Raw genomic sequence first — 24,607 nt, 5'->3', positions numbered from 1 at the left:
CGATCCATCGCTACGACGGACGGTCCCTCCGCTCTCGTTTTTGTTGAAGGATAGAGGATAAGATTTTGTTTCTCCTCCTATCCGTTCCCTTCCCTCCGCCTAGTTTCAGTTTTAACGCTCCAAACCCTCCTCCTCCTTCCCTACTGCCTTCCTGTCTCGCGAGGCTGTCATATAGGTGATGGTGAGATGTATGGTCGAAGCGCTGAGCTCTGCATTCGCCTCACCACGAGATATGATCGTCCCGGCGGCTTCCCTCGGAGATCTCTCCTCCCCTGTAATCGCGCAATGCCTTCACTATTGTCACAGACCCCGTCCCAGCCCTCACCTCACCACCGCCACCACCTCTTCTTTTGCTTCTGCTTCGAGAAGTAGCCGTAGACGCTTTTGGAAGACCTTCCCCTGCTTGCAAATTTATAGCTTCAGGTCTCTTCCTCTTTCCGGATGGATTCGTCTCTCCTCAAATCCTCTCTGATTTATCCCGCACTGAATTGATTCTTTTCCTTTCCCTTTTCTGTTCCCTCACACAAATTAAGGTCAAGCAGGCGAGGGATTCGAATTCGCTGCCAAGCGATGACGGAAACAGAACCGGAGGGTAATGACGAAACGGTACTCTTCTTTATGCTCCGTTCTTTGTTTCAGAATATTTGCTTCTTCAATAACTGCGGGCGTTGCCTTCTCTGGTTGCTGGATACCCTGCTTTCTTATTATAATCTCCTCAGATTTATCATGTGTTTCTTGCCAAAATGAAAGCTGTATAATATTTCTTGAATTATGTTGCTAGAAAAGTTGAAAAGATAAATCCTGCTCCTTCTCACACACTCCCTCTCTTCTATCATAGTGCCCTTTTAAGAGTTTCTCGGTACTTTTTGCAATGGGATTACGTATTCGACCTCATTTTTTTAATACTCTTAGTAACAAGTTATCGTCATCCCATTTGGAAAGATAATAATTTTTGGGTATTGTACACCTTTATATAATTTCTTCCTCAAAGTATCCTATAATCTTATGACCAAAGAAGTGAAAAAAAGAAGTATCCTATAACCTCTCCATCTCAGTCACTGGTCTTGCAATCATTCTGCTTTTGTCCCCATCGGATTGGTTGAAACCTATTTCAATGAAGCATAGACAATTGATTGAAATAGTTAATATGAGGAAATGTAGGATGCAGCATGCGAGTACCTCTTATTATGAAACATAGGGTTTTGTGGATTACTTGGGGTGTTTAAGCCCTTAATAATACTTGGAACCTCCAATTAGTTTTTGACACAACGTGTAAGATAACAAGGGCATTCTTGGAGTCTAATCCCTCTAGCGAATTGATTGAATTTTCAACCACATTTTGACACGTCATTGTAAGATATTGTGAGTACTCTTCTAAATGAATTCCCCAAGGAATCTATAAACGGGAAACATTTTGTAATTAAACATGTTTGTGCGGTATAGAACTATATGATAGGTCATGTTTTCTACTTATGTATCCATTTGTGTTGAATTGAATTAAAACAAAATGAATCTGGTACCTTTAAGTCAATAATTCCATCTCGTGCCATTTGCAGCACTCTTCTTTTATGCCAGATGGAGTTGTATCTTGTAATATACATAGATTCACTGTCAGCAAAGCTATTCAAATAAAGACTTGATCTGGCTATCTTGTATATGAATGCATCATTGAAGCACATGTGGCACTTATTGCAGCAGTTTTTTCTGAGTTTGCTCTTTATCGCTATATCACAACAGTAGATTTCTCTTGTGCTTTTGATTGTTATCAGTCAGAATATGCCTAGTTATCTTCGGATTTCTGAAGCACTCATCTTTCCAATATATTTGATTAGCTCAATTTCTGTGCTATTAAGCAGCTTGTCTGTTATCATGCTTTGACATACTGTAATGTTAAACATGAAATGCATGGTTTTGCTCATTATGGCTTTGTCATGTTTAGTGCCTAACTATTTTTGTAGGAAAATGATGCGTCTGGAGATGAAACACCCCCTCCTTCAGGTGATGACCTAGTGCAAAATAATAGACATCTCAAAGCTGAATTCAATATTGATCAGGTAAATTTGAAGCATCTCCACTTTTCGTTTAGTAGCATTAGTGCATCTAATAAACACTTTATTTATGGTTACCCTCTTTTTTTTTTTATTTTGCATCCACATTTCATGCCACTGATCATTTTTTATGGACAGTTCAGATGAAGTTGAATAAATTTATTATTCTTCATGCATTCTCTTCTTGCTTCATGGCATTTTCTGCTTCCTTGTCTGAAAAAGAAAAATGAGCTAACACGTATGCAAGATGGTCAGCTATTAACAAACAAATGTTAATTATATGGAAAAGCAATAATATGGCCGCTTTTACCATGTTTCACCAGAACAAGGATGAAGGTGGTAGCAAAGGATTGCTGGATCTTGGCAACACACTGGAGAAAAGCGAGGTGGATCTTGTAACTCAAAATGACAAGCAGGTGTTTTCATAGTTGAGTTAATGAACTGGTTTTACTTGTTGCAACTGATCTTTTTTCTAACTTGCTAGATAACAGATATATGTGTTTGCATCTTAAAGCTTTTCTAAAATAAACCTGTTATAGGAGAAGAATGATGACTTAGAGGTTGCAAGTGGATCACCTTTGCCAGGAATGAAGGTGAAAATTTTCATGGCACCCATTCTCTTTTGGCGAAAACTTTGATTAAGAAAACATCAAGTTCTATGTTCTTTCTCTTGCTTTTGTATAATTTATACAACTTCATCTAATATATGTCTTGCTTGTTAAATGTCAACAAACTACAGCAACAACTTGGTGAACCTATCAGGATTCCAAAGGCCACAATAGACATTCTAAAGGACCAAGTTTTTGGTTTTGACACATTCTTCGTGACCAGCCAGGAGCCTTATGAGGTTATTTATTATTCCTTTTTTCTCTTCTTATTTTGGAAGACTTTGTTTTATTCATAGATTGCTGATTGTAACTTCTCCCCTCTCTTTCCTCGTATTGTCTTTTAAAATATTAATTGTCATTTTCATGCTGAACTATTTCTTGTTTCCAGTTTAGCATGAGAAAGAGTTCAAATCTTTTCGGGCGTATTTCACGAAAAGTGTTAATGTGAAATAGATGGTTCATGGTTTCAATATGTTTTGGCCCTGTGTACATGGATGGAAAATCACTACATTCTGTTTCACAGTATATGTTAGAGAACAAGTGTTAAACCTTGATTTATTCTATTAATGTTCATGGTAGTTTACTTGCTTGTGCAGATAGCCTTGCTTTCTTATTTTGATCCCTTTTTTTTAAAAAAAAAAAAAAAAGTTAACTTCTTTCAAACCCCTATGAGCACAAAGAATTAACTTGATAAGACAAAAAAATTGTGTTCTTCAACCACTACCATCCAGTTGTCTCTGTAACAGGGTGGAGTATTATTCAAGGGAAATCTTCGAGGGAAGGCAGCTAAAAGTTATGAAAAAATAACAAAGAGGATGCAGGTGATTCAGACTGCTCCTTCTACTTGACTAGCTTAGAAGTTGGACAATTTAGCATGGTTTTGCATAATATTTTTGTATTGTAACTCACAGGATACATTTGGGGACAAATATAAGCTTTTTCTTCTCATCAATCCAGAGGATGATAAGCCGGTGGCAGTAGTGGTGCCTAGGCAGACATTACAGCCAGAATCTACTGGTAAGACTTCCCCCTTTTGTGGTTCTGGCCATGCTTTAAAGTTTGAAAGATCACTTGTGTCAAATATTCCGTCTCTAAATTGTAAGTGACTTCACAATATTCATAGAAGTTGGTCTAGCGTCTCATTTCTTTTGTTGAATTTGTGTAATAATATTTAGAAAGACAATCATGCATCTGAACTTGTTAAATGATTTCTTTTTTCTTGACTTGTTTTGTCATGCCTGGGATGTGAAATGTGCAGCAATCCCAGAATGGTTCGCCGCTGGAGCATTTGGATTGGTTACAATTTTCACTTTACTTCTCCGGAATGTACCAGCTCTGCAAACCAACTTGCTGTATGAGGTTTCTCTCATGTTTGTATCATATATTGATTGATTATTTTGACTCCTATTCCCTCAATATTTCTTTGCTTTTGCTTTCACCACCATGTTTTAGTTTAAGGAAAAAGTTGGAAATAAAAGGATGAACTTACATTGGATGACTAAATAGAACTTTGCCCATCGTGTAGTCTGTTATTTAAAATATATCATTTCATGGATGAAAAAAGAATACCATCAATCAAATTTTGGGTGATCTGCATCGTTTTGTAAGACATTGTTACTAATGCTTAGCTATGTTGTTTTTTCAGATCGACATTTGACAATCTTGGATTATTGAGAAATGGCCTTCCTGGAGCCCTTGTAACTGCACTAGTTCTAGGGTTCCATGAAATTGGTCATATTTTGATTGCTAGAGATACTGGGATCAAGCTTGGAGTACCATATTTTGTTCCTAGTTGGCAGGTGAGATATTGTCATTCTGTCCCCGTCTTTCAGTGATAGGATGCATGAAATGGCCGCACTATCTAAGCAATATGGCTTTACATCATGTTCTAGAAGTCTTATTTTAGAAGTTCTGAATGCATTCTTTGTTATTGAATTTGGTTACGCTTGATAGTTATTTATTTGGTCTTATGATATACCATGCTTTCTTCTCAAAGAGCTTATGTCATTTTGAGAAAGCCATAGACAAGAACATGATACATTTTTTGCACTTAATTGGATGTAGTATTAATATAGTGCAGATATTTGATTGGTGATGGCTTACAACTTTCATGAACGAGCACGTGTGAAATGCCTTTGCTGCTCTAGGTAATTTGACTTTCAATCAAACGAGTCATAGGTAAGCTTCTGGAATTGAAAGTTCGAAACAATCTGTAAAAAGTCTCTGGCATCTTTTTGTGTCAACAAGTCACTTTTGCTAGGCTATTGCCATTGATACCAAACATAATGTAGTAATTTTGCCTATCTTTCATCAGAAAACTTCCTGCTTGCCCTCAATACATATGATTTTTGCCCTTCAAGTTCTAGCTTGCTAAAATTCAAGTTTGGATTTAAAGCATTGATCATCTAATATCATGAATCTCAAATATCCTCTTATATAAAAAGTTATGCATCAGTTGGTTGGTTGCAGACAGGATCTTTTGGTGCGATCACAAGGATTCTCAGTATCGTAGCCAACCGTGAGGACCTTATCAAGCTGGCAGCTGCTGGACCTTTGGCTGGGTTCTCTGTGGGATTTGTTCTTCTGCTACTGGGGTTCATCTTACCTCCTGCTGATGGCATTGGTATTGTGGTTGACCCAGCTGTCTTTCATGAATCATTCCTTGCTGGAGGTATTGGTAAGTACTTTCTCCTATTTCAGCAATCCAAATCACTCCCTCTATCATCTCCATCTGCACACAATCCCACCCTCACCCCCAACACCCTTCTTTCCCTTCCTTCCCCTTCTGGGTTCATGATTCATGTTCGCATGCATGGGTTGGCAGAAACAAGCCATATTGCTATAATCTGCTTTCTAAGCTTCATGCCATCTGGTTCTGATTCCTTCCCTTTCACTGGATGGCTGATTTTTTTTTCCTTTGTCAGTGTCTTTCTCCATGATAATAGTGGGGAGAAAGATGGAATAGTATTTTGCATATATTTTGTATCACATGCAAGTACCACTATTTTATGCTCATGTTGATTGTCTTTAGGAATCACAAGGCCAAACATATATTGCATAATCTGTTTCCTATCTGACTGGAGTTCGGAATCCAAGTAAAAACAAGAATTATTCTCTGTTTTTTTCCTTTTGCTCTAGTATTAATTATTCAAGCATTGACCTTCGAACTAAGTAACATTTTCTTCAACAGATGTAGAGCTTTTCTAGTCAAAAATGAACATCAGATGTACTTTCCCTCATATTTGGATAAATGGTCAAAACTAAAACACTTCAGTAAATTGCAGTACTTATGTTAACTATTGAAACATATTGTACGTATGACAACCTTTTGGTGAGAGCTAAGACCTTTTGTTTCGTATATGGTTGTGCAGCTAAGCTTCTTCTTGGAGAGGTTCTGAAAGAAGGATCTCCATTATCTATCAACCCACTTGTTCTTTGGGCTTGGGCTGGGCTTCTTATCAATGCTATCAACAGCATTCCTGCAGGAGAGCTTGATGGTGGCCGGATTTCATTTGCAATATGGGGAAGAAAGGTATACTCTTTAAGATTTGAGGGCATGGCCTGCTTATTGGCCTTCTGTATTCAGATATTCTTGTGTGCAAGCTTACATCTTGACCTTGTGCTTATGGTCCAAAAACCATACCAGGGAGAAGTTCTGGAGGGCAGCAGTATGGTTTGGTGGCATAATGGCCTTATGAATCCTACATTATTTTGTGCTGGATATAGATTTTAGTTTATGATAAGTGCCTAGAATTATAACCAGCAAGCCTCATCTACTCTGTGGGATCTATACATTCTTCTTCAACAATCAATCCTTTCAAGAACTACATCTTTACTGATAACTTTTGCATATCTTTTCTTGCTACTTCCGCTGAGATTGCCTTAAGCTTCGCTATTCCCACTTGCAAACATTCACTAATCTGGGCTACTCTACTTGTTATGACCACAGTTTATTGTTTGGCATGCCCATACTAGTTTGGTCAATTCATAACCTCCTTATTGGCACATCTCTACTCTAGTTTAATTTACTCTCTTTACTCCTATCATTGTTATTTCACATAAGATTCCCTCACAAGTATTTAGATCTTTATTACAGCATCTAATGTTCTGGGACTATCGTATGTTTTAATATCCTGGAATGAATGCGTGAGAAATGATAAATTGATCTGGGGGTGATGGTAAGCTGTTAGTTAATCTTCTCACTCTGAAAGCAAGGAATCAAGTAGTTACAAGTAAGGTGCAAAACTTGAGCTCACCTATAATTACCTGGCATAATTTTATCCAAGCACATGGTTTACCTCTAAGGCCTTCTTGGGTGTTCCATCATCCCTTATATATATATATATAGCCTGCATCTATGAGAATTACAAAGTAGTGGAAATGAAGAGAGAGATGGGAGGAATTAGTGGAGGCTATTCCTTTCCCAATCTTAAGTTTCTAGAAATACCGGGATCATTAAAAGGTGATTTCTGGTTTCCTCAAAATCTTAAGATAGCAGGATCTATAGTTTCCTATAACCTCTCCACTTTCTTCATCTTCCCTCCTTGCCGCTCGCACCCACTTATGTGGGAGACATCACATGAATATGCTGCCTTCCAAACAGGCCATTCTATTTGACCAGATGCATTAGAGCAAGGGTATGCATGAAGAAAGCAATTTGCTTGATTGAATCTGTTCTTTCTTGTTGTCTGTTAAATTTGCACTTTTACTTTCTTTTCGCTTTGTTTCCAACTTTGGTTTTCTGGAGCTTGTTTCCAATGTCTTGGCTATTGGTGCCAGTCAGTTCTGCTGATAATTTGAGATTGCGCACTTTTTTTCCCTCAACTTGTTCTAGCTTGCTTACCAATGATAACTTACCTGGCTTGTATGACAGGCATCTGCTCGCTGGACTAGCGTCACCCTTGCCTTATTGGGGATATCATCACTTTTCAATGATGTAGCATTCTATTGGGTGGTTTTAATATTTTTCTTGCAGAGGGGGCCTATTGCTCCTCTCTCCGAAGAGATCACCGAACCTGAAAATAGATACGCTATCCTTGGTGTTGCAGTTCTGTTGTTTGGACTGCTTGTGTGTCTACCTTACCCCTTTCCTTTCACCAATGAAGGAATGAATTTTGATTTTTGAGTGCCATTTATCATCTGGGCCTCTTCCATTTAAACAATTTTACAGTTTTTTTTTTTTGTTAAGGTGTTATAAGGGTTGATACGTACTTTAAAAAAAGTTTCATGTGGCTAGGACTCTCTTTCATCATTGATGAATGTTTATCTGTAGTAAAATTTGCAGAACCATACCATACTATTAATTAATTGTACTTTCTGGTAAGTTGCTTGGATAGAAATTGTCATTTGTGTTATGGGCAATTCATGGAACAGTGACGATGTAGGGCCCTCTTAAGAACACAGAAATGAGGACTCTAAACACAAGGATGTAAAGAATGATACTCAACAAGTGCTTTGGGAATATATCAAAAAACCGACAAAATTTGTAAATTCACTCGTCTCAAGCTGACGACGACTCTTAACAAGTATTTTGGTTTCTCACCAGGTAGGGCTGAGAATGGATCTCTATGGTTGGGATATCATGGCATCCATATCCATATTCATAGGTACAAGTGTGGGTGCAAATATTAATTAGATACAGAAACTTCATCATACTTATGTTAAATGGATGAAAATATAAATAAAATATCGATGTATGAATATAAATTTGATAGTTAAATTTTATGAACCACCTAATCAAAGATTTTACTATATAGAACATACTTTAAATTAAAACCGTGCTAGCATTCTTACTTTCCAAAAAATATATATGAAAGTTATATAAAATTAAACTGTACGCAGAAGCAGATATTCAGATATGTTTTGAATATTTATTTATCTACATTTTTATTTGCTTTGTTTATGGATATGAATGTGGATATTAATTAGTGATTGAAATTTATCTCCATTTTTAGATTGCTTCATATGCAGTAAGATAGATATTGTCCTATCCATTTTAACCATTTTTGGATACTATTTTAAAAATTATATTAGAATTGCTAGTAGTCGTGTCGGACCAAATAAGGGTGAAGTCGAATATAAGATAGGTCAAAAAAGTGTCAGCTGGAATTTGATATATTTATTAGATGGGTCAAAATCCGAACTTGGCTATTTTGTTAAACAAATAATCTAATCTAATCTACGAAAGATTGAATCAAGTTAAACAAGTTAATTAGTTAAGCATTGCCATCCTTAATCACTAGTAATTGCATGCACAAAATTCATAGTATGAGAAATAATTGCACAATTGATGTAAGAAATTTAAGATGGATTTGGAGAGGGGTGCCTGGAATGAGGTGTGAAAACATTGCCCTACGAATGAATTTCACCCCATTATGCAGGTATATGGTGAGATCATACCTAAGGTATAATAAATCCGACTCAGCTCCAAGCATCCTTTCACGGGCACAAGTGTGTGGAGGTCTAACCCAACGGATCCCTTCAGCTGCCTAGGAAGATGAGAAGGGAGTAGGAAAAATAGGGGCAAAATTTGAAAAGCAGAAAGGCTAGCATAGCAATGGAAGCTTTCGGAATGGCAGACTAGGTCACCCTCATAAGGTCTGATTTGAGACTTCATACGGGCTCATTTAACGTAAGCCCCAGAGAGGCCCCCAAATGAGATGGAGAATTAGCCACCTTTGTCCCTCAATGTTTTTTAAGTTGGATTGCCCTTTCTTTCGTATTGAATTCGATCAATAAATACAACTTCTTTATGATGCACTGCAACAGGCAAAAAATGAAGTCCAAAAGTTGTATACCCACGGTGCCCCTCTTTCAACTGAGTCACCAACCTACAAGAAAAAAAAAAAGACACTTTAGAAAATAAGAATACAAAAGCCATTATGCTCGTATAAAAATATGTTATAATTAGATAAAATATTCAAATAAATTTAGTTATTTACCTGAGGGGCAAATCTCTGCAATAAAGATGAAATCTGGTTAAGCTGATCCTGCAAAGATTGTATCTTTAACTCTTGGCTCTGCTTCAACTTTGCAATATCGGTCTTATGGCTCTGCCTTATCTTCTCTATCTCTGTCTCATAGCTCTGCCTTATCTGCTCTATTTCTGTCTTTAGACTACAAATCTCTGCAGTGCTACTAACATGTCTGGCATCTTGGGTATATCGGCTCACTGCAGACAACTGAGTGGCAGTAACTCCAACACCATAACCACTCACTTGGCCATAACATTCTGGACCCATCAATTCAGTGAAAACCTGAGCTTTGATGCGACTGGTCGCGTCGGATGATGATGACTCTCCGACACGCTCTGAAATAAGAGATGTAGCCCTGTCCTATCTCTCTCAAAAAAAGTCACATTAATATTTTAAAAAAAGTAAAACTAATAAAAAAATTGAACAAATTAAAAATGAATACATACAACTATATCTTTGACCTCCTTCCGGACAAAACTGTCATCTCGGTAGGTGTAAGTCTTACTATAGAACTCTACCTCACCAGGCTCCCTTTCATGCTCTTCTATCTATACACACGAAGTGTATATTGGCAAATTATATATTACGATACGTGTTATATGTTAGTAGAGTTTCAAAAAGTTTCAAAAAAAATTACGAATTCATTTCTACGTCTCGCATAACTCTTCGAGCCTGAAGTATGAGGAACTACCTGAGATGCTCGTGCAGCTCTACCAATATTGGAATATGCCTGTCAAAATCAAAAAAAAGCGAACAATATAATATATTTAATGTATATATTTGCAATTCATATTAATTAAAAGATATAATATAAAATATTGAAACAATATACACAACCTGTCCTCTTTCAGAAAACCAGTAGTGAACAAGCTCCCTCCACTGCTGGGGGTATATATCAGGAGGACAAACACGAGCAACCTCCTCCTCTGTCATACCCTCACGCTTGAAGTCCGTCTTCAACTTCGCCTTATATGCTTTCCATTTGCGGTTGAGGAACTTTAGCACCCAATCATGGCTCTCTGGAGGAAGTACAAACTTATCCTACATCAAGATACAGAATGTTATAATAATATTAAATCAAAAATTAAATTTATGATAGTAAGTAAATTAACATACAAGATGTATCAAATTAACAAGAACAAATTTAATTCATTACCTGTATAAATTTAAGAAGCTCAACCTTATATGAAGGAAGCATTTCATTCCACTTCGTATAGTTGAGCGGACACAACTGACCCTTGCGTACAACCGATCCTAAGAAACTTGATAAAAGACTTCCAGCCCTCTTGATGGGCTGCCCCAATTCGTTGCATCGGACGACGATCTTGTCACCCTCACGAGGCTGCCAGACATCTCTTGCTCGAGTGAGTCCCCGTCTCATCCTCACCGTCCCTTGTCTATCTATTAAAATTAAATAGAATATGCATTAAAACATTAAAGACAAATAAATTAAAATAATTAGATTATAATAGAACTTAAAATATGAACTTTAAATCGAATTACCCTGGATCTGTAAGTCGTCCATAACAACCTCCTCTCTCGGGTAATGAGCAGGAGGCTCCCGCTGAGATTGGGACTCGTGCTGCTGGTGCTCACAGGGCTGCTGGGACTGCAGGGACTGATCAGAAGAAGATCCCATCTGAGACTGTTGGAACTCCACATCTCTGAATCGTTTTCCTCGACGCATGTTGTTACCTGGTATGCACAAAAAAGAATCAATATTAGTTAAATGATAATTCAATACTAAATGAATTACTAATAAGAGAGAACACAATAATTCATTCAATGTATATAACATAAATTTTACTTACCATTAAAATCAGAGTCTCAGTTTATTTGAATTTTTTAAAAAAAAAGGAACTTAATAGCATGACAGCATATCTATTCATTGAACCTATGAGTGATATTGAATGCTTTGCCATGAGATAAGAAAAATGTGGAGAGAATGATCTGAGGGAAGAGTCATCTGTTTTGGATCTTATTGGGAGCCTCTGGAGCATCTGTTTTGGCTTCGTTTCCATACCCTTCATCCTATCTTACATCATATTGGGTGGCTTACTAATCAACTTCACATTTACATGGAAGGAATTAGGGTGGTCGATTGGCTGGTAGGCCAGATCTTTCTGACTCATTCACTTGGTAAGCTTAACCAAGTTTCTTTTCAGACTAGGACAGTGTCAGGTCTAAGTCTAATGTCTAGGAGCATAGACCCAGATGTCTGAATGAATTTTTGTCAAGTCAAAGCGGTATTGAACCCACTCCAACAACTTTTTTGTTTTTCTGCAAGAAGAGGAGCATTGAAATTTTTCATACAAAATTAAAATCTAATAATTTTTGAACGACCATATATCATCAGCATGCATCTAAGTGACAAATTTTTGAATTTGGGGTGTCATAGGGAGCCAAAGATCTCCCCAACATAAGTCTCATCTATATATATATATAATAGTTATATATATATATATATATATATATATATATATATATATATATATATATATATATATATATATATATATATATATATATATATATATATATATATATATATATATATATATATATATATATATATATATAATAGTTTTGAAATTAAAGAATTTTTCTTTCTTTGGTTCTATTCGTCATTTTTTATATGTTGAGAATGTGCTTTCTAATTATCTGAAAAATAAGCTAATTACATCACTGACTTTCCAGCCATCATGCACTCTTCTTATTTCCAGTCAGATCGGACACGTTTCATAAATCTTCAAAATAAATTAGCTTCTATCTCTTTCCCTAATTCAACTCCCAAACAGTTTGTACTCTTTCTCTTCTCTCAAAACGTGCATTGCATGTGCCAAAAAGAATGAGAAGATGTGAGCGCAAACATTCAAAAAGGCAGGTTACAATTTTTGAGGAGCAAATAAAAACAAAGATAACAAAGTAAGATGTCTGATAACCGAAATCCAAGTTGTACTGCTTCAATCTTTTAGTTTATAGATATGCAATATAATTCCCTGTGTATTCTACTTAGAAAGTCATTGAAGAAAATGAACAATTAAGAAGAAAAAACAGAGCAACAAGAAGTAACAGAAATATAACAAAATGAACAATAAACAATATATAGAACAAAGTTTTCAAGAGAAATATTAAGATCTAAAGACAAGAACCAGAAGTAACCTAAATCCAGGTTGTATTGGTTCTTTTTTTTAATTATTTTTATTGCATATCAATGCACTTCAATTCTTTTGTCTTCTCCACTCAAAAAGAAAAAAGAAATCCAAGCGGGTGCTAATAAAAGGGTCAAATCGAGGGAGGATTTTTTGATGTTCTTGAGCTTAAAACAATCGAATCGTCCGAGACATACGATTTAAGCCAGTTCACAATCTAACCAACCTCAAGAACAATATTAAACCCATCAGATCGAAATTTAACACACGCCCCCACCTCACCCCCCCCCCCCCCCCCCCCCCCCCCCCCCCCCCACCCAAAATCACCATTATAAACCAAAAACTCAAAATCGAAACAGCCGATTTAAAAACTGTACAGATGCAATCAAGCCTCACGGAATGGAAGCCCAAATTTCGAATCAAAAACGAAAAAGGAACACAAAAACAGCTGAACAATTGAGATCGGAGCAAACCGATCGAGAATGGGGAGGCTTCGGAGCCCGATCGAAGGAAAGAAAGACGAAATCAAGCCTTGGATACTCGGGAACGGATCGAAATCCATGGAAACGAGAGGGAAAGGAGACGAACCTGGGTCGAGACCAGGACGCGCGGTTAGGACGGGGACGGGGTCGGAGCCGGAGAGAAGGGAGGAGGAGAAGATCCTCGGGCGGAGGCGAAGCTCGCTCGAGGCTTGAGGGCCGGTCGGTCGGCGCCGGAGAGGAGGGAGGAGGAGAAAACACCTCGGGCGGAGGCGGAGCTCGCGCCGGAGAGGAGGGAGGAGGAAATCTATCGGGGCTTCGGGTCGGTAGGTGGGCGCCGGAGAGGAGGAAAAGGGGGGCTAGGGTTTGGAAAGGGCCTCCGATTACAATCCTTGATATCTATAATGCTTATATTACAAATCTTAAATTTAGATTTAAATCTTGAAAATCTTTGGAATCTAAATTTGTTAAATTTAGATTATTTAAAATTTTGATAGTACATTGTGCCAGTTCTCATCGCCCATGCCACGCCACGCGTACATGAATGGCATGAAAGCCGAGCTAAGCCGGGCGAGCACACACGTGTGGTTGCCAGCCCAATGCCCACGAAGCCTATTTAGGATTGGAACTTCTGGATTTCAAAAAATGCAAGTGTATTTGTATTTAAACATCCAATATAAGATTATTAAATAAGAGGTTTAAAATTTAAACCTTCTCATAAGAAAATAACAAAATTTTCCAACACCCGTTACAACCAGGCTTTGGTGATCCCTTCTCTCTCTAACATGTCTATTTCAGCTGAACTTTGATAGCTTCTTATCCTACCTATCTAATATATGGTATTAAGAGTATGGGTAGGCCTTGAAATACAAAAAAGGTAGTGCAAATGTCCTATCTATTGGTAATCATAATAAACACCGTGGCTGTAATTGGTTAAATATGATGTGCATATGCAGCATTCATGTGCACAAGGCAGATGAGCATCAATTAGACCATGCTGTGGAATGTCTTATGAGAGTTGTGTGATCATCTTAATTGCTGGGATGCTATGCGTGCTGCGCTGCCGGTAGGAACACTTAGCGGTGCACCAAAGGTTTGGTTTAGTACTCTATTCCAGTTCGCAGTTAGTTATGTGTGTACACTTTTTTTGTCACACTTAATATGTTGACCGGATTATGCTTCTTTATATCCACTTCTTGTTAATGTCTATATCTGCATGGTAACTATCTGTATTCTCAGACGTTGGCCCACTCGGCACTTCAGCTGGGTAAGCTGCATCCTGACTTCATACGCACCATCTTTTAAACTTCCATTGTTCCGAAATCTTAATTTCAGTTTGTGCTATACCATTCATTCTCTGCAGTAGAAATTAAAGAGTCATCTCAGCATCCATTGCAAAAAGTTAGTTGCAGTTAATAGTTGATGCTAGAAAGATGTTTCCACCAACTTTGGGTCAGGCCATCTTTATAAAATTGATTATCAATATTTAACATACAAATATTTGTCTAGCAATTTCCCCATCATTCATTCTCCAAATATTTTGTTGACTGGATTATGAAGAAATGACCCTACCAATTCTTCCAGGGTGCCTTGTGGCAGATTCAAAACCAAATTAATCTTGTCGCTCTCTACGCAGCAGCAGTATGTTTGTGGTTGTTTAGTCGTCCAGGGCTCCTTGGGACCTCATACAGACTCATTCATCTTTAACCAAAAACTTTGCAAAAAATGCAATCTACATACACTTCCTAGGCTTTATCTGTATTTGTTGTTTGTTTCACGGCATCAGAAGTCTGTCGCTCATGAGCATTTAATTTTGATCCAGCTATCTCTGTCTTGATTGGTCGCCAGCTGAGTACACCCTCTCCCTCTCTTTTCTTATAATGCCTTCACCGCTTAAGATGTTGCTTCCATGTTGAATCAGGTCAGGGCCATGGAGTTAATTGATCGGTTGGAGGTCAAGAGGCGAGGTCCGCATGGTGGTGGTTTTGGCAGCGTGTCATTTTCTGGTGACATGGACATTGCGCTTGCTCTGCGAACTATCGTCTTCCCCGACTGGAAGTCGTTACAACACAATGTCTCCATACAAGGATAAGGGCATGCACCAGGAATGGGAGGCGCACCTCCAGGCTGGAGCTGCCATCGTGGCTGACAGCATTCCAGATGATGGGCAGCGAGAATGTGAAAACAAGGCTGCAGCTCTTGCTGGAGCTATTGATCCTGCGGAGGCTGCTTTTGTGAACAAGATATAAGATTCTGGGTAGCCTTGGTGTCTTATGTCAGTGGTTGTATCTCGGCTTAAGTTGATTCCATGTCCATCTTGCCATCTATGCTGCGAAAAGAAAAATGTTGCCAAAACAGTCATAAGCCTTGAAACATTGATTTCCAATCATAATTGATCTAGAAACAAAGTGATAGGATGGCTAATATGTGAAGCAACAAAAGAAGATGAGCAAGACTGCACTAAACTAAAGAAAGTTATTTGTTTATTATGTGAAACACCTATAAGCTACAAGTTAAAATTACGCGCGCGCGCGCGCAAAAAAAAAAAGAAGAAAAAGAAGCAGCCCCTATATAAAATGATGGTCAAGCAACAGAAGAGGAAAAGCAGACAATCCAAAAATATAAGACCCAAGCAAAGAGCATAAACCTGCCTACAGGTCCCATGTCCTAGCAGTCCAACACAACCAACCTCTTTGTTTTTCGATCCCATTCAACCATGCAGGCAAAAACTTGGAAATCTCTATCACTGACTGGCCCATTGATTTGCCAAGAAATGGTTGTTCCTTCCAAGGCCATTGCTTTGACATGCTAGGGGCCCTTGAATAAATCCAAGCCATAAACCATCAGTTCTCCTGTAGCACAGCCTGCCTAGATTCATAAGTTGAATAGCTTTTCTTGCGTACCTTACAGATGAATTTTCTGTCATCTCTGCTTTCGTTACCATTATTCAGAACACAAGGATGGTGAACATGAGGGACAGCGCTGCACAGCTAAATCAGATACTCAATTCACCCTTCACAATCTGAAAATACTCTTGTTTCTCTCCAGGATCCAAGCAGCAGTCATGACTGAAATCCTCCAAATGGTTATAGAACACAGGACATTCACACACCACGTTGTCTTATTTTCAAAAATGCTGAAAAAATGTGAGCCATCGAGAACTTGCATGCATATTATTTTTTCTATAAACTTCTTAGATTTTTGACATTTACTTCATTTTATGCAAATAGACTATTGGAGCTTCTGGTATTGAGTTAAAATTTCAATACAAACATAGGATGCATTTCAGAAGTGTCAATAGTTTTTACTAACCAATCTAATGTGTTTAATCCAATCCTTACAACTCCTAATGATTCATTTCCACGATAAACTAAACAACCACTATTATATTAAAGAGAAATAAAAAACACTCACAAGACCCTCACGTTAGGTCATGGCTCAGCCTGACCCAAAATGTCTCAACCCAAATAAGTTTCTGCCCTCATGACCTGAGTCCAGTCAAAGCTCTAGTCCCTACAAAATTAACCATATCTGAAAACCCCTAATTTCTAACAGGATCAGCCGATCAGGTCAGGTCTGGTCAATCTGGCAAACGCTAATTCCTAGCTCAAAGTATTGCAGGTTTTTTCCCAGGTTGCTATCCTACCACTAGTCTGGCAGCAAATAGGATCCTGACAAGGGCGATGAATGGTATTGTAGTCAGCTAGGACTAGGATCATACAGGAGCTCCAGTTGCAAGCACTACTTCTGTGTATCCACCAAGATCACAATTTACAACATTGTATCACAAATTTGTAGATTACTGAGTTTCAAAAAATATGACATTGACATTCCACGAAACTGGATATGTCAAGTAGCTGACTCATTGAATGAGGTTTCCTTAACAACAGATGAGAGAGCATAACGTAATAAAGTACACCAAGGTGTGCTCTTGATAAATCAAGCAAACAATTCATTGCTTATACCACATAGAAGAACAATATTGCCAGTAGTTAAAAAATGTATTAGAATAATAGGAGCTGCTCTTCTCTTAGGAGGATATGATGATCTGACAAAACAATTCTACAAATAACAAACAAGAAATATTTCATACACAAGTTGAACCAGCTTGCACCAAGTTTAAAGACCACAAACATATTAATTAGCAATAAAAGAAAACAAACAGAGAATTTCAGCACTGAATACACCAACTTCCTTTATCCAAGAAGCAGATTAGCATCTTACAACAGTTTGCTAGCAAACAAACAACAAGAATTTTAACATCATCTTACCTTTTAATGTCTTGTTTTATTTAAAGAACAAAAGAACCAGCTGGTATTGTAATTAGCCAGATTCCAAAATCTTGGGGATGCACCACCCAAGACTTGAACTCATAGCCTTTTACATATCAGAATGTTTGACATCCCATCCACTTCTCCTCTTCCTTCCACGATGCAGGCTTCCAGCAAATTCAACTTCTTCCTGCTCCTGTTTAATTTCACAATACAGACTTCCAGCAAATCCAACCGATTCTTTTTCTTGATAAATGATAGAAGCATTACTTGGAGACTCCTGCTTCACTTTATGATGTGGACTTCCAGAAAAGTCAACCCCTTCCTGCTTCTGATAAATTAAAGATGCGTTACGTGGAGGCTCCCTCTTCATCTCATGATGCAGGCTCCCAGCAAATTCAAACATTTCCTGATCCAGATAAACAATAGAAGAATTAATTGGAGGCTCCCCTGATTGATCTTCACCCTCAGGCTCCTCCGCTTCATTTTCCTCCTCACTTTCACTTAACCAGCCAAAACATGGACGCCTTTGCCTGGGACGACCACTGGGTTGGTCTATTTCATGTGAAGTCAAAGTAGGTTGACTTTGACCGTCCAAGATATGCCCTAATCCGTCCACACAAGAAATATCCTTCCAATCAATATCCCCCCCTGGAAAACAGAAGCATTATTGGTTTATAATTTCATACAAGCATGGAGGTCATTAAAGAACTGAAAAAGAAAACACCCACCAAATTGAGGTGTGTTTGACAGCACATCATGATGAGGAACTGTTTCACCAGCCTCATAATATTCTGCAGTTCTTTCCTCATTTTTCACTTTATGTTCCTCCTGATAGCATTAAATATTTGTAATTAAGAAGAAACATATCAGCATGCACCATAGGTAACATAACCCATTATACTATTGTTCAGATTAACAATCAGAAACAATTTAAAACAAGAAAATGTATTCACTCTTTCAGAGATCTCAACATTTAAAGATATACAGAACTTATCGTAAACTTTCAGAGCATTACAGCTCAGAAGAAAAAAAGGAACAGTAACTGAATTTGCACATATGCACAACTACCACACCACCATCTCCATCTGCAAATAGAGGTTCGTAAGCATGGTAACTTTCTTAAAAGGATTGTACTGTAGCAGTTAAGTGCATTCCAGTACCGAATATACTAGGCTACCATTTCATACTGTAAATTAGACTCAAAAAGAAGATAAGTTGTTGGTCTACTATTCAGCTACTCTTTTTTCTCCCACCAATCAATTCATAAAACAACCTTTTCAGATCTGAGCACCCATGGCTATCAAGAATCCTACATACAAATAAATTCACAGAACAACCTTTTCAGGTTTTAGCACCCATGATTACAAAGAATCTTGAATGGACAATAATAACATTTATATGGACAGTTTTGTGACCTGGAGTTTCTAATTTGCCAAGCCAGCTTCTATTTGGGTGACTCATAAATCTAGTAATTACAATCAAGAATCTGTATTGTGCAAAATTCAGACAATAAAAGAGCCTTTATTATACTTGAGCAAGCATGGTAACTTGGCTGGTCAGTGATATATGAGATCCAACATCTTGGTTTAAATTGGGTTAAATAATTTACAATTTCAAGTGCTCAAGTTCTTGGTTCGATAACTTCAGCTGAAATAATAATAATAATAAAAAATTAACAATCATAATAATATCAAAAATGGAAAATGAAGAATGAAGAAATATTTAGAAAAAACAAACAGAAAAAGAATCAAACTATATTATATTGCTCTGTTGGGACATTGGGTGTAAATGGTAATGGTTCTACTCAAAATTATTTATCTTCAAAAAAACCTAAAAAAATTATAAGTATTTAATATTCAAGAAAAGGCATAATTCCATAACATTCATAAGTGTCCACTCTAAAAAATGAGAATATAAATGTGTATATCACTTGAGCACGGAAGTGCAACCTAGAATCCTATAGAGCCTAATATACACCATAGATCCCTTTTCTCTTCACTATCCTCAAAAAATATCTAAAAAACTTCCACAAACCTCAAAAGAAAAAATGAACAAGAATTGGACCAAGCTGGTCCAAAGCAAGCCCAAAATTTTCAGGTTCGACCTAAGAAACTCAACTAGAACAATATAAAATCAATATCACCTACTGCATGTTCCAAGCTCTAAAGCTTGGGGGAAGAAATATGTTTTTCGTATTCCTCTTGGCACCAATGTTCTCAAAACCTATAAAATCTAGGTTTGAACTTAAGAAAACATTCCCTCAGATTATGAACTGGGGCTTGCTCCAGTTGTAGAACACTTATATTTAGCAACCAAAGATGCCAGGGAATGAATATTGGGTGGTGCATCATTGAAAATCTGGACCTGGGGTAACTATGTGGGTCACTCTCTCACAAAAAAAAAAAAAAAAAAGAATATTCAAAAGTTGTATAAGTCACCTAAGAATCAATCACCCCTCTTAACCCGATCAAATGAAGAAATAGCCCAAAAATGGCATTGATTGCTTGATGACAATTTTAAACTTGGAACCTCAGTCAATTCCAACTTTAATTGAAAGCATTAAAACTGTCCAAAATTAGATTTGAACTTAATAGCTTCAGTTGAAACTATTGCACCTAAAAAAGTCCCAGATCCAACTAAAACTTATTTTCCTTGCACAATGCTGGTGAGCAGTTCTTTATATAATGAAAGAGGCTTCAATATTAGACAAGAATGCAACTCTGAAGTCCAAATAGCCACACATGATGCAATATGAGAAAGGAATTTTGACATATTTGTCCCTCCTTTCCAAACCGATCTCTGATTACATCTATTTCGTCTGAAAAAAGAATCTAGCTCCTATTTTTTGGTAAATTGAGACAAAGCAGCCCCTGCCATTCTGTTTAAATCTCTTAAATCTCTCTGTTTAACAATAATTATAACCTTAATTTTCTATGAATATAACACAAAATTCTGGAAGGAAAGGAGACTGGAGAGTGCATCATTCATCCAAGAAGTTGGTATTGGAATAGCAGGAAAATCAAGATTATTATCATTATTAAATAGAAAATATTAAAAGAGCTAGTTAATAATTGGACAATGGACACTATTTTTAAGGTTTGCGGAACTGGAACCGGGGTTCGTACCATGTAGTGCCGGTGTTTACCAAAACAAGGAGAGGGAAGGGGAGAAGGAAGAAGAGAGAGAGCGATGGAGAGGGAGGAGGAGAGGGAGGGAGAGCGAGGGAGGGGCAAACTTGGGTGTCAAGCGACGTTGAAGAGGGGAGAGAGGGACCAAAGCATTGAAGAGAGGAGCGGTGCCAGTCGGCATCGAAGAGGGGAGAGGGAGCAGCAATGGAACTCATTGAGATAGAGAGAGACGATGGTTTACCTGACAATATCGGCCAACATCGAAGAGAGGAGAGAGGCACTGGTCGGCGTCGAAGAGTGGAAAGAGGCACCGATCAATGTCAATGAGGGGGGGGGGGGGGGGGGGCGCGAGCAAGAGGGATGTCGAAATTTCTCAAACCTTCGCTTGAATAGGGTGGGGAAGGTTTTATAAATGAACCGACACAAACGGTTGAACCATCCCAAGCCAGGGTCAATTTGGTTTAGTACGGGCCGAACCACCCAGTTTAGGTCAATTGAACGTTCCTTGCTATTTTGTCTCATGACCAAAAATTTGGCATTAGATGTCCATCCCAAAAGAAAAGGGAACCATTTTGGACTTTGGTTTAGAAAGAAGGACTAATATGTCAAAGTTCCTTTAAGAAGATAGACAACAAAATAAATATGATAAGTCTATCAAGCAATTAATCAAATTGAAACAATCCAGTTCCTTCTAAAGCATATGAAGTTAACATCTATGGCAGTTTAGGATAGTGTCAAAAAAGCATGTCACATGAACATATAAGGTTTAAAAAAGGGAAAAAGATCAGCAGGGCGCTGTTTGTGTCTTACAATCATTTAATTTTGTTAGATGTAGATAAGAAGAAGGGCCAGCAGCAGCGCACAACTCTCTTTGGAAAACATGCAAAATAAAGAAGTAAGATGGATTTGGGACATTATCAAAAGGGTCCATGCTTCTAGCAAGCTACGTCTTCTAAAGGGTAGAGAGGTTAATGTTTTTTAGATGAATGTATATGATATGTCGAAAAAGGAGTGGATGCTTGAAATGACAGGTGTCTTTTTATCAAGTTTTTCCTCTCGTCACTTTTATGAGGAGAGTCTACAGCGTTGTCTTGGCTTTTCTATTTGTTTGAATTTACATCAGTTTTATGTATTCTGTGTGTGGGTGTGTGTATGGAAGAGTTTGACTGGGAACAAGATTTATTCCTAGTTGGGGAACAGGATTTGCCTTAACATGAGATCTTAAGATGGAGCCTATGTGATATAAAGGGGTCGTTCTCGTGTATCAAACAAATTATACTGAAATTACAGAAAAGTACAGACTCTATTTTCTTTCTACATGCAAGATGGTTGAGAAAAGAACAGTGATTTGCTAGCAGATGTCTGGTAAAATCACTTGTTTGGGTAGACAATCAGTAAGGCAATGATGTATACTCATAATTCACGTGATTTTCTCAAATTTACCCACTATCCTCTCCTTTTTTTCCCTTTTTTTCCACACAGCTTCACATTCCAGGTTTAAAAAGGAAAAGTTCAGAAGTTCTAGCTTTATCTGTTCATTTCACATTAAAGACAAAATCGGACTTAATTACAACAAAAATTTCTTGGATTAAAACATCATGTGCCATTGTCTTGACAGCTTGGTGTTGGCACCTATATGCTGTGTGTGCAACTGTTTGGCATGCACTAGCACACCAATAGGCATGCAGCCCTAGCACTAGCACAATACATGTCAGATTGTACAAACAAAGGATTAGATAAAAGATCCTTTAGATCCAATAACCTAGATATTCTAAGAACCACAGTGTAATGTTTACTTACTGCCTACAAATTAGCATGAGCACAGGTGCAGAGGAAGATAATTGTGGAAAAAAATGCAAGAAACCGATAACCACTAGCTACAAGAAAGTTATAAGACATCGCTCCTAAATTCTCAAGGTCTAATCATCACAAAGCATTAGCTCGGATGGTACTAGAGCTCGCCTCTTAGACAAGAGATCGTGGAGTTCAATTCCGAGTGGCATCGGCCATCATCTGAGCCCCCGTTTACATACATCCTGCTTCTACGAGCTTAGGCTCGGTCAGCCCAAGTACCTAGATTCTGACCTAGGTGGGGTTGGATGGGTTAAAAAATGAGGTGGCTCTGGCCTCCTTTATTTCTTGAAAAAAAAAAAAAAACTCAAAGTCTAATTGATTCTCCGAAGTATCCTCTACGATAGATTTTATGGAACCACATGAGCTTCTAACATAATGCTCCACACAAATTTCAACTGTAAACACCATAGTTTCAATTATAAAGTGGACATCCAATTATACTAATTCCTTATGAACCATGACATTGCTTAAAAAATTCTAAATTAATTAGGATATGATACAAAAGTTTTGCAACATAATAGTTGACATGGGAATGTTTTGCAATAGAATGTTCAAAAATACCTATTCATACAAGTTAAAACATGGATATTACCAGATCATCTATTTAACCAAACTGCCAGGCAAAATTATCATAAGTCGTTTTTTTCTGGACTTTGATACAAGAACACTAATACCTTGAAATCTTATCATATGAGCTTCTCAAATATATAGACACAAGCTCCAAGATCATTTTAAACCGTTAAGTTAGGGACCATGTTTAAAGGAGTCTTTGCTTTATCTAGAACCGACCACAGTTTTTTTGAATGCATCAGTTCAAAAAAGAAAAAATTGCTGCTAACAAAAACTTGTGCGACATATGAAGGAACCCTGGTAGAACACGTAACATGTCCAAGAGTTGACACTATATTCTTACACCAGTGATGGCATGACAAGCATATACTACAATTCTATTATACTTAAACAAACACCCGAAACCTCCACTTTACTTGAAAAACCTCAGACCTAAGCACCGGACATCTTGTATCAAGTAGAATTATTTTGACTTCTCCAGAAATACAAACAACCGACTAATATTACACGGACGCAAGTTGTGTTTTTACATCAAAGTAATGATCTGGTGGCATAAAGTGAGCAGATTACACACTGAGCACATCGATTGAAGATCTAAGAGAAAAGATGTTAACAAATCGAGGTGCTGCATGGCGTGTCCTCAAGTTCTGCCGCAACGAACTCCGTTGAGGACTTAAAAATTAAGCAACCACACTATACGATATCCAAGAGTTTACAGAAATCGGAGCAACAAAAAAAAATAGCATGTAAATGAAGAGGTATAAACCTTCAGGTGGAATCTACGGAGGAAGAAGAAGAAGAAGAAGAAGAAAAGCAAAACAGAAAAGAAGAGAAGCAAAGCAAAGCAAAGGAGACGGAGGAGGAATGTGTAGAGGGGTTGAGAGATGGTTACCCTCCCCGCCTGCGCTTCCTCTTCCTCTTGGTTGTTGAGGATGGTTTCGATGACCATCTTGTATGAAGCTTCCTCAAGAAATACCCATCCTTCATCTCCCTCATAGACCTACAATCCAAAACCCAAACTATCATCAGAGCTCCAAGAAAAGATTTCAAGAAAATAAGGAAGGAAAAAGGAAAAATGAGGAGAGACTGGGGACAGCACCTTCAGAAGATCATTGACGGTTTTGCATACGATTTCGCGGGAGAAGCCTAACGGGGTTAGGGCATCGATGGCGGCGTCTATCCGCCTCAGTCCTACCTGCATTAATATCATGTCCAAAGAAGACGATTGAGAAAGCAAAGTGGGGAAAGTAGAAAGAAACCGAGGCGATGGGAAGAGGAGAAAGAGCACAACCACGGGAGCCAGCTAGTGGGTGCAGATGCGTACCTTCCTCGACCTTCCTCTCGGAGCCATGGCCGCCCAAGACACCACGAGAAAGAGCAGTTCTTCACACTCTCTCTTCACCCTCTAGTTTCTAGGGATTTTGAGATGAGGCTGGCGACGAGAACGAGAGAAAAAGAGACAGGAGAGGGAAATTTATAGAGGAGCGAGCGGAGGAGAACGCCTAAGGAGTGCTCTGCAC

General features: G+C 38.0%; 3 protein-coding genes across 10 annotated transcripts; 1 reads left to right on the top strand and 2 right to left on the bottom strand.

Annotated features, from left to right (window-relative positions):
• Positions 1 to 19: 19 nt before the first annotated feature.
• EGY2 (ethylene-dependent gravitropism-deficient and yellow-green-like 2) lies at positions 20 to 7,995 on the top strand. 5 transcript variants are annotated; one of them, XM_088703791.2, is made up of 13 exons: positions 20 to 423; positions 534 to 606; positions 1,959 to 2,054; positions 2,372 to 2,434; positions 2,588 to 2,641; positions 2,788 to 2,895; positions 3,403 to 3,477; positions 3,568 to 3,673; positions 3,915 to 4,026; positions 4,302 to 4,455; positions 5,126 to 5,333; positions 6,028 to 6,188; positions 7,530 to 7,995. In XM_088703791.2, the coding sequence occupies exons 1-13, from the start codon at positions 179 to 181 to the stop codon at positions 7,779 to 7,781; spliced, it is 1,707 nt and encodes a 568-aa protein (XP_088559917.1). In that variant the 5' UTR covers positions 20 to 178; the 3' UTR covers positions 7,782 to 7,995. The 5 variants fall into 5 exon arrangements, with proteins under 5 accessions (XP_088559917.1, XP_088559914.1, XP_008785376.3 ...); XM_088703788.2 differs by having other exon boundaries at positions 27 to 423; positions 543 to 606; positions 2,372 to 2,464; XM_008787154.6 differs by having other exon boundaries at positions 31 to 423; positions 2,372 to 2,464.
• A 1,337-nt stretch (positions 7,996 to 9,332) lies between these two features.
• Positions 9,333 to 13,683, bottom strand: LOC103704033 (uncharacterized). The gene is made up of 8 exons (XM_008787158.5): positions 13,371 to 13,683; positions 11,134 to 11,325; positions 10,787 to 11,031; positions 10,468 to 10,671; positions 10,322 to 10,360; positions 10,077 to 10,178; positions 9,598 to 9,990; positions 9,333 to 9,486 (listed from the first exon to the last, which is right to left on the bottom strand). Exons 2-8 carry the CDS (start codon positions 11,315 to 11,317, stop codon positions 9,406 to 9,408), a joined length of 1,248 nt encoding a protein of 415 aa, XP_008785380.3. The 5' UTR covers positions 11,318 to 11,325; positions 13,371 to 13,683; the 3' UTR covers positions 9,333 to 9,405.
• Positions 13,684 to 14,697: 1,014 nt separating this feature from the next.
• LOC103704034 (uncharacterized) lies at positions 14,698 to 24,607 on the bottom strand. Of its 4 annotated transcripts, none has more exons than XR_003385030.3 (6): positions 24,412 to 24,607; positions 24,187 to 24,282; positions 23,980 to 24,087; positions 18,264 to 18,363; positions 17,533 to 18,183; positions 14,698 to 15,585 (listed from the first exon to the last, which is right to left on the bottom strand). XR_003385030.3 is itself a non-coding variant. In XM_008787159.5 (5 exons), the coding sequence occupies exons 1-5, from the start codon at positions 24,436 to 24,438 to the stop codon at positions 17,642 to 17,644; spliced, it is 873 nt and encodes a 290-aa protein (XP_008785381.2). In that variant the 5' UTR covers positions 24,439 to 24,607; the 3' UTR covers positions 17,377 to 17,641. The 4 variants fall into 4 exon arrangements, 2 of the variants coding, with proteins under 2 accessions (XP_008785381.2, XP_008785382.2); XR_015968489.2 differs by lacking the exon at positions 14,698 to 15,585 and adding an exon at positions 15,619 to 16,329; XM_008787159.5 differs by lacking the exon at positions 14,698 to 15,585 and having other exon boundaries at positions 17,377 to 18,183.

The sequence above is a fragment of the Phoenix dactylifera genome, chromosome 8, assembly GCF_051530095.1.
Source record: "Phoenix dactylifera cultivar Ajwa chromosome 8, Ajwa_hap1_PhDact_Kaust_v1.1, whole genome shotgun sequence".
Taxonomy (NCBI): domain Eukaryota; kingdom Viridiplantae; phylum Streptophyta; class Magnoliopsida; order Arecales; family Arecaceae; genus Phoenix; species Phoenix dactylifera.
Note: the sequence above shows the minus strand (reverse complement) of the source record. Positions and strands in the feature narration are given on the sequence as shown.